The following is a 9,432-nucleotide window of genomic DNA, read 5'->3' on the forward strand; positions in this document are numbered from 1 at the left end:
CCGTTGCCACGGAAGAAACGGTTGTGTGTTTCTTGTTGGGTTTAATCATATAGAAAATTGTGTAGACATATCATATGCAGTTCCAGATGATAGGCTAACTGCATTAATTATCCGAATTCAGTGTATTATGATTACATGAAATTTTGAACATGGTCCTGAAACTTCTGATCGCAGGGGGTTCCGATAGCCGCTGTCCGTGGTGCTAAATCATATTTCAATGTTATTAGCGCTATTTTATGTTTGTTTGCACTGGCTTTTCCCTCGTGACAGTGCAACTATATTGCCAAATGCCCAATACCAAAAGTAAATTACTAAATCAGACAGCTCTGCCTGACATGGTTATAGTAGCCTAAGTCAATGGCAGTTCGTTTTCCCGTTTTGTGGGTGTATGGTTTAAAAAGCTGCACGAGATGTTGTTTCATGGTTCGTTCTCCGTTTTAATGTGACTCTTCAAACATACATCAGGGGCCTGTGTTATATAATATGCCTACTGATGGTTTGTCGGGACTGATGGTTTCTACGGTTGTGGCTAGATGGAGTACAGCTTCATCTAGTTGTAGCGTCGGGGATCACAGTTGTTGACAAGTAGCATTTTAGCTAAGCCTAACCCATACCCTTTAATGACGTTCATTCTCCTATCCTGATGCGTTAGTTATCTTAACCTGCTGCGTTGGTTCTCCTAACCTGCTACGCGAAGTCACTTCTTTCCGTAGTTGGGCTAGATTTAGCAAAAATGTTACAGTTGTCCCTGAATCATCAGTCCCGACATACCATCAGTATCACAGTACCTGTTCAGGAGAGTGTAATATTACAGATAACGTTCAGATAAAAATGTAACCTATCGAGGGAATCGTATCAGCTTTCATGATTATTATATTCATTATATTATATTTCACTACCCTGAATACACCTCAGTACGCACCTCTGGCTATATTTAAGGGAAACGCTGCCTTGGGAAGATTACTCACTGTCTTTGTGTTTGCCGCCATCTAGTGGACTCCTAACGCCGACGCATGGACTATACTCCCATGTGGGGCTGCTAAATTCTGTCAGTAGGTCAACTGTAATACCGCACATCAAGCCATAGAGACGTTTTTAATGAGGGCTTTATACATACATTGATTGACTAAAAACAATATAAAACATATTGAAGCATGTGTTTTGGCCATATATACTGTATGTATGCAGACTCTAAGGCAATGGTTCCTAACCTTTTTCGGTTAATGTACCACCAACTGAATTTAGCTCTGCCGTAGTACCCCTGGAGTACCCCCCCATGTGCATTTTACCAGTAGGTCTATGGTCTCATGAGTCTTCTCGAGTACCCCCTGCAGATAGGCCAAGTACCCCCAGGGGTCCTAGTACCCCCGGTTAGGAACCAATGCTCTACGGTACTGTGTCGAACATAATTGGAATCACTTGAACTCCCAATCATTGTCTCTAGTCTAGGATAGGAAGTCAATTATGGATGAATATATTGTTTAAGTAGAACATTTATGTTACCTATTTTCATATGAGGGCGGAAAAACTAAATTGGTGCTTGGCCATGCTGTCATTTGTTTTATTGACTTTTATTGTCCTTCTCTCTCGCTCTGTCTCTCTGTCTCACACCTCGGTTTGTGTGTGCCTGTGCGCCTTTGTGTGTAAACTTGTACTTGCACAATGATCGTGGTGTTTTTTTTATTATCAGCAAAATAGACTATGTGTCATGAATTATTATGTATAATTATTAGCGAATAAAATGGCAGGCGTTTTCTCAATTACAGTTCATATAAACCGGTTCCATTTATGTGTGTGAAGTTAAACTTATGGCATCTGAACTCAGATAAACACATTTGATTAATTAAATAGGAAATAATACAAAGACCTTTTATTCCAAAAGAATATTGATTATTTTTTATCTATCGTCCTTTCCTGAAAAGTGCATCATAGATTTTACAGTAAGCAAAATTCGTATAAGACATGAACACATCCGCGCTACATTCACAATCATCATTTTGGACAGTGTGCCGCACAGGAGGAAACTTCTTGCAAGCAAATGTATAAAAAGTATTTATATTCAGATGAAATGGGGAGGTCTTGGGCAATATTGTTTCTTCAGGTGAGGTCTTGGTCAGTTGCTCTTTATTGCTTAACCAATACAGCGAACTCTGCAAAAGAAAAATACAACCATTAACCCTTTCCAGTGTCTTATAACATTCATGTACTTTCTTAGGCCTTAATATAGATTGACACCAGATCATAAACATCGTTATTAATATTCAAGCAGTGGTGAAAAAAGTACCCAATTGTCATACTTGAGTAAAAGTAAAGATACCTTAATAGAAAGTTACTCAAGTAAAAGTGAAAGTCACCCAGTAAAATACTACTTGAGTGAAAGTCTAAAAGTATTTGGTTCTAAATATACTTAAGTATCAAAAGTAAATGGAATTTGTAAAATATACTTAAGTACCACAAGTATAAATAATTTCACATTCCTTATATTAAGCAAAGCAGATGGTACCATGTTCTTGCATTTAAAATGTACAGATAGCCAGGGGTACACTCCAACACTCAGACATCAATTTGACAGAATATGAATTTGTGTGTAGTGAGTCAGCCAGATAAGAGGCAGTAGTGATGACCAGGGATGTTCTCTTGATAAGTGCATGAATTGGACCATTTTCCTGTCCTGCTAAGCATTCAACATGTAACGAGTACTTTTGGGTGAAGGAAAACGTATGGAGTAAAAAGTACATCATTTTCTTTAGGAATGTAGTGAAGTAAAAGTGAAAGTAGTCTAAAATATTAATAGTAAAGTAAAGTACAGATACCCCCCAAATACTACTTAAGTAGTACTTTAAAGTAGTTTTACTTAAGTACATTACACCACTGTATGTATGCAAGTGACATTGGTTAACGCATTGATTATCCCATGTATGCTATGTTTCGTACCATCAATTCCAATCATGCCATCACCATCGGCATCACCAGCCTTGAGGAAAGCCTTTGTCTCTGCATCGGTAAGTACCCTGGCCTTGGGGCAAAAGTTCTGAAGGAACAGCCTAGAGAAAGAGACACAAATATTAGTTTAGTTTAATTTGAATGTATGCAGACCAATGCACTAATGTACCCTGACTTTTACAATGCATGCGCACGGATACAATTGGATAAAGTGGACAGTCTCCTGCATTGGTTTAATCAATTGTCTGTTATTTGTACTGCAATGGTGCATGGCTCTTACTTCAGCTCCTCCACCTCAATAAAGCCACTTGCATCCTGGTCAATGACCTTGAAAGCCTTCTTGACGTCGTCGGCGGACTTCGAGGCAAAGCCAATCGTATGGAAGAAGGTCTTGAAGTTGAAGCTGTCGGCGGCTGTAACGCAAATATGAAGGATATATGCCTATTGTGTAACCTGCAAGTAAACACACAATGCAACTACAGCCTAGAGAGGTAATCGTGTGTTCATATTGCTAATTTCACATTTATCATACAACATACTTGTGTTGAAAGGGCTTTTTAGGTGGAGGGGGAAGTAAACGAACTAGGGCCTACCTTTGCACGCTTCCAATGCGGTTTTGATGTCAGCCTCCTTACACAGATGGGCACAGGCCATTTTGAGCTGAATGTTGAAAAAAAGGGAGAAATTGTTACTTTAATACAATTTTGATTTAGCATTTCAACGTTCGGTATTGAGCATTGCATTTAATCTACAACATGTTTGAGAGGTTATTACCAGGCAAGTACTAAACTATTATTATGTTGTGCAATACCAGGGCACAAAAAAATAATGATAAAAAATAGGAACAAATCACCAAACACTCGGACTTTCTACCAAACAAAATTTCAGCACGACTCAACCCATTTTATTGAATTTAAAATAGATAATCCACTTCATTACGCAGGATGTCAAACAAATATTTCAAACCGACCAGCCACTGTTTACCGGCATTTGGCTGGTGGTCTTTTGATTAAAGTAGAGCCCCTTTCACCATCCGTGTGATTATAACGCAATGAGCCAGATCAAATCAAATGTGTCAAGCTGCCCTCAAATGTGTCTGTCTCGACCAATGGGTGTAATTTGGGAATTCATATCAAATCCAATTGAAACGTTTTTAGTGGTTCCCAAAAGGAAAGCCCTGATAGTTAAGGCAGCCCACTGCATATGTTGGTCTTTGATAAAGATGTTGATGTGCATTCCAAACGTTCCATCTGAGAAACTGATTTGCAATTGTCCAAATCCGTCCCGCTCCGGGGTGCGTCCAAATACAGAAACAACATCTCAGCCTTTGGGTGTTTTGGATGACGCAACGGCTTGCAGTCCCACGTAAATTGTAAAGAGCGCATATGATAAAATGTACAGCAAAAGCCTGGATGCTGTTGCATTTTTCTGGATCCTGGGTTCCTGTACTTCCTTCGCACCGCACTGAAACTCACCTCTGACGTCTTTGGTGAACGGTTGATAGAGAAGACTTCAGGCGACTGCAGCGAGTGGTGTTCCCATCGATACTGCTGACCTTATATACTTTCACTCAACCGAAACCCGAGGCATAATGTAACCGACACCGGAGGGGGTGGGGGGATTGTCCACTGGCAAGAGATCCGATCTATTTTAAGTTTCATAAATTAAGATGCTTAAAAGGTGCGTTTGAAAAAAGTCCATAATATCCCCCATTGCTAAGAATATGTTCTGCTGAGTGATAGGGATGGAATCGACGGTTGCTAAAAAGATTCTGACCGTTTATATTGAGAGGTTCTTGTAGCCTATGGATATCAACGCGGTCATTAGTGAAGTTTCTAAGGAGGGTTGTAGTGTTCATGTAATATGCATGCATATGCTGGACTTGAGAGGTCTGTTTAAAACGATTTTGTGTTACTCTGAATGTCTTTGTAAGAGTTTCCAATCATTAATTGCATTAAGGTGAAGTATTGGATGTGCGTAAACCGTGTTGGTTTAGAGAAAATATGATGCTTTTATGATTTAATATTTTCATATTATAAGAAATGAGGCTACACTAAACGTTTAATATTTTACATGAGAGCAATTTATTTGCAACATTTTTATGATTGCCTAAGATTTTATCATGCAATGTCTCGTGAAAGCAAATTTACGCATGATCTTCCACATTCATTGGTGTATCCCGGACTAAACGTGCATAGCCAAAAAGTGTCTGCCGCTTCTGTAAGCCTATAAATGTAATACGATCATGTGGAGTAGCCTACAGTAAGTTGTACTATACTTCATGTCTACCCTATACTGCACGCTCAAGTCCTTTGCATTTGTATATTTTTGTTACCCTTTACATCGCTCAGAGTACTTGGAAAATAAAGGAAAATATGTCTCAAAACAAACGTCGATATACTGTTTATTACTTTCACATGATTTGGCTACTGGATAGAACACAATGCACCATTCCACCATAATGTTTAACTGTTCATTACGCAGTTTTACAGCAAATGTATATTAAAGTTTACAGCGAACATTATATTTTTTTCTGCAGGTGGCATCACTGTCCTATCTTTGACTGGAGGTGGGGGCGGGGATAAACTATCACGACACCTATTTTTCTGTCTGGAAAATGAATTGATTGCGGCACGCTTATGTCGCAAAAGTGTTGCGTGTTGTATTACCGGATACATTACTTAGTTGGGTAGTTACTATGTTGCACCAATCAGTGATACACTGATTGGCTGAACACAGTCTGTGTACATGTTTTGACTGTTAAATGAGAGGATATGGAATTAATTATCTTAGATAAGCTATAATAGGACAATTGTTAGTTAGCTACTGTAAATTATTTACTGTAAGTCACTTTTAATTATATGTCAAATAAACAACCTACAAATACATTGCAAGATGTGCCACAAGTTTTCAAAAATTATGCAGATAAACACAATCTGACGTGACTGAAAATACCACCATCTCCTTAAGTATTTATAAGGGAACCCCACACACTGGTTACACTGTATTTAACATGTATTTAAAATGTCCCGCTGACTCAACATAATGACACAAGGCTATTCTTGGCCATTCTGTTGCAGTGTCAGTTTTCTCCAGCACTTTGTCCCCTTCACCAAAGTGGAAGTGCCATCCAGAGAGGGAGGATCCATGAGGGGGCAGCAGGCGGGCAGACCTGCAAGGCTCTATCAGAGTAATATGAAATATATCCTCTGCAAATCCCTTAGGAAGTATACCAGTGATGCCCAAGGACTTCCCCCACACTAGAAGCATGCCAGGACCTGGTCCAAATCCTACAGGACTCCCCTCTCCGATCTGGGCGTTATTAAAACAGGTGCACGTCTCTCTCTCTCCCCTCGTAACCTCTCACACTAGCAATGACCTTATAGATAGACACACAGGATACATTTGAAAACTCCTCAAATGTTCCCCAAAAGCCTGAATTCCAGATCTGTTTGTGCTGTCTTGGTGTGATAGTGACAAAGGAGTTCACAAGACAGCACATACATTATAAATCTGGAACTAAGCCTTATTTCTCACCACATTGGTTTCGAAAGCATCGAGGGGCAAAGCTGGAAAGACAATGTTTACACCAAAATAGTATTTATTACTGGGTTTTCACTATTCCTCGAAAGTGTAGATACGATTGTACAATTTTCACAAGCCATTTTCAGATCATTATAACACATCCAAATACCATTAACAATACACTGTAAGGACATTGTGCTCCATCTTGAGAAATATAGTCCGCATAAATAAATAAAAATATGAATTTAGCTGAAAGTTAATGATTCTGGTTCCGTGAAAAGCGGTGGATCTTGGTCAATGGACAATTATGCCTTTACAAGGGCAGGAAACTCTGTGAAATGTGGATAGAGTTTAATTATCATTAGTATTGTGCAAAATATGCTCAACCAAGAATATTGACCATATAGTTCATGTTTGAATAATACGATGCAGTCAACAAATCAGAAAATCAGTGTCCACCTGCTGCAGTAGTACTGAAAAAAAGACAAAAACCTCTTGCTCTTATACACACAAGGCAGTCAATGTAGCAAATCTCCTCTAAGTGTTGTTTTTCCTTGTTAACGTCATGTGGTCAGGAAAAACTCTGGGTCCCAGCTATATGTCCAATTTCTTTGTTACCAGTACACCAACATATCATCCCTGCAGTGTCCCTCAACCATGATGAGCTGGGTTAAAGTTCTCTTACTGTCAACTCCAATCTTGCCATCACCATCCTCGTCCTCAGCCACCAGGAAAACCTTGGTCACTTTGTCTGTGAGTACTCTGTCGCTGGCAGAGAAGTTCTGCAGGAACAGCCAGAGAGAGAGAGATGATGGAGGGAGGGATGTTGGTTTAGTGTAGCTTATAAAACTTTGTCTACTCAGACCAGTATTACTGTTCCAGCTTGCTGATTGTTACTTAGTGTAATGCATTTTGCACAGAGAATTTTCAACCAACATTTTCTTGGTGATACTTCCTCAATTCCCGACCATGAAGACAACGCATGTCTTTTAAACTTCCATGTCTAGTTGCAGGTGGTTCGTTTGAATTTAGAAAATGTTCCATTATTAAACAAAATCCTTTTTTTGCTCCATAAAGTAATCCAGCAATGTGTAAGACGCCACCTTTTTCAAATCTTCTCTCAGGTGCCGCATGTCATGAGCGCAACTCAGAAATTAAGTGTTGCGTTGAATGACACTCACCTGTCTTGATCAATGAGAATATTTGAAATAAACAAGATGGCGGCAAGCTCATCACCAAACTCAGGGCCCTGGGTCAGGAAACCACCCTCAGCAACTGGATCCTGGAAGGTCTGTTATGGAAACTGCTCCGCTCTCGACTGCAATGCCCTTCAGCAGGTGTTGAAGACGGCCCAGTACATCACAGGTACTGTACTCCCACCCATACAGGACATCTACTCCAAGCGATGCCTGAGGAAGGCCCTCAACATCATCAAGGACCTTTCACAACATCATCAAGGACCTCTCACAACATCATCAAGGACCCCTCACAACATCATCAAGGACCCCTCACAACATCATCAAGGACCCCTCACAACATCATCAAGTACCCCTCACAACATCATCAAGGACCCCTCACAACATCATCAAGTACTCCTACTATTCTATTTTATTGTTTGAAAGTTTTATTGTTTTAAAGTTTTGTAAATATTTGTATTACTGTTTCTTTAGCCATTTACTTTCTGCTATGTTTGCTGCAGTGTTGAGAGGTGAACCTGCAGGTCAGCATTTCATTCACTGTGGACTCCATGTATATCAGTTGTACAGCATGATGATGAATAAACCAACTATAACGCCTCAAATGTGTACCAAATATACAAATGTGTTATTGGAAATTGTAAATAGTCCGGTGGCCATTTGATGAATTGTTCAGCAGTCTTATGGCTTGGGTCTAGAAGCTGTTAAGGAGCCTTTTGGTCCTAGACTTGGTGCTCCGGTACCGCTAGCAGAGAAAACTCTCTATGACTAGGGTGGCTGGAGTCTTTGACAATTTTCAGGGCCTTTCTCAGGCACCGCCTGGTATAGAGGCCCTGGATGGCAGGAAGCTTGGCCCCAGGGATGTATCGGGCCGTACACACTACCCTCTGTAGCACCTTAGGGTCAGATGTGGAGCAGTTGTCATACCTTGCGGTGATGCAACCGGTCAGGATGCTCTCAATGGTGCAGCTGTAGAACTTTTTGAGGATCTGGGGACCCATGCCAAATCTTTTCAGTCTCCTGAGGGAGCCCTCTTCACGACTGTCTTGGTGTGTTTGGATCATGATAGTTTGTTGGTGATGTGGACAAGGAATTTGAAACTCTCGACCCGCTCCACTACACTACAGCCCTGTTGATGTTAATGGTGGCCTGTTCGGCCCTCCTTTTCCTGTAGTTCACGATCAGCTCCTTTGTCTTGCTCACATTGAGGAAGAGGTTGTTGTCCTGGCACCACACTGCCAATTATCTGACCTCCCTATAGGTTGTCTCATCGTTCTCGGTGATCAGGCCTACCACTGTTGTGTCGTCAGCAAACTTAATGATGGTGTTGGAGTCGTGTTTGGCCCCGCAGTCGTGGGTGAACAGGGAGTACAGGAGGGGACTAAGTACACACCCCTGAGGGGCCCCAGTGTTGGGGATCAGCATGGCAGACGTGTTGTTGCCTAGCCTTACCACCTGGGGGCACCCGTCAGGAAGTCCAGGATCCAGTTGCAGAGGGAGGTGTTTAGTCCCAGGGTCCTTAGCTTAGTGATGAGCTTCATGGGCACTATGGTGTTATCTGTCTATGCTGGTGATATATTGAGCATCTTTTCTGGCTCTATTATGCACTGTAGAAAGTATACTATACAACGAGTACTTTGTGAAACACACAAGTGAAACACAATCTGACATAGTAGGTTTGAAGTGAAGAAAAATTGGACCTGCTGATTTTTGTTGACAAACTGGTATAATTCGTACCTGAGCATGTAGCCAGAGCTGCGGTCACATC

The 9,432-nt window shown here is 40.8% G+C and overlaps 1 protein-coding gene across 1 annotated transcript; it reads right to left on the reverse strand.

Annotated features, from left to right (window-relative positions):
* Positions 1 to 1,855: 1,855 nt before the first annotated feature.
* On the reverse strand, positions 1,856 to 4,474 carry LOC110538785 (parvalbumin beta 1). Its single transcript, XM_090197169.1, has 5 exons — positions 4,419 to 4,474; positions 3,537 to 3,603; positions 3,224 to 3,356; positions 2,935 to 3,044; positions 1,856 to 2,150 (listed from the first exon to the last, which is right to left on the reverse strand). The coding sequence occupies exons 2-5, from the start codon at positions 3,595 to 3,597 to the stop codon at positions 2,125 to 2,127; spliced, it is 330 nt and encodes a 109-aa protein (XP_090053295.1). The 5' UTR covers positions 3,598 to 3,603; positions 4,419 to 4,474; the 3' UTR covers positions 1,856 to 2,124.
* Between the last annotated feature and the right edge of the window lie 4,958 nt (positions 4,475 to 9,432).

The sequence above is a fragment of the Oncorhynchus mykiss genome, chromosome 13, assembly GCF_057628025.1.
Source record: "Oncorhynchus mykiss isolate SJ-2025 chromosome 13, ASM5762802v1, whole genome shotgun sequence".
Lineage (NCBI taxonomy): Eukaryota > Metazoa > Chordata > Actinopteri > Salmoniformes > Salmonidae > Oncorhynchus > Oncorhynchus mykiss.

What these genes read in the sequence shown, in the direction of transcription:
- LOC110538785 (XM_090197169.1), bottom strand. Translation starts at nt 3,597, where the DNA reads ATGGCCTGTGCCCATCTGTGTAAGGAGGCTGACATCAAAACCGCATTG. An exon ending in CGCATTGGAAGCGTGCAAAG is followed by an intron (nt 3,357 to 3,536) that starts GTAGGCCCTAGT and finishes TTTGCGTTACAG; the next exon opens with CCGCCGACAGCTTCAACTTC. An exon ending in TGGCATGATTGGAATTGATG is followed by an intron (nt 2,151 to 2,934) that starts GTACGAAACATA and finishes TTTCTTTTGCAG; the next exon opens with AGTTCGCTGTATTGGTTAAG.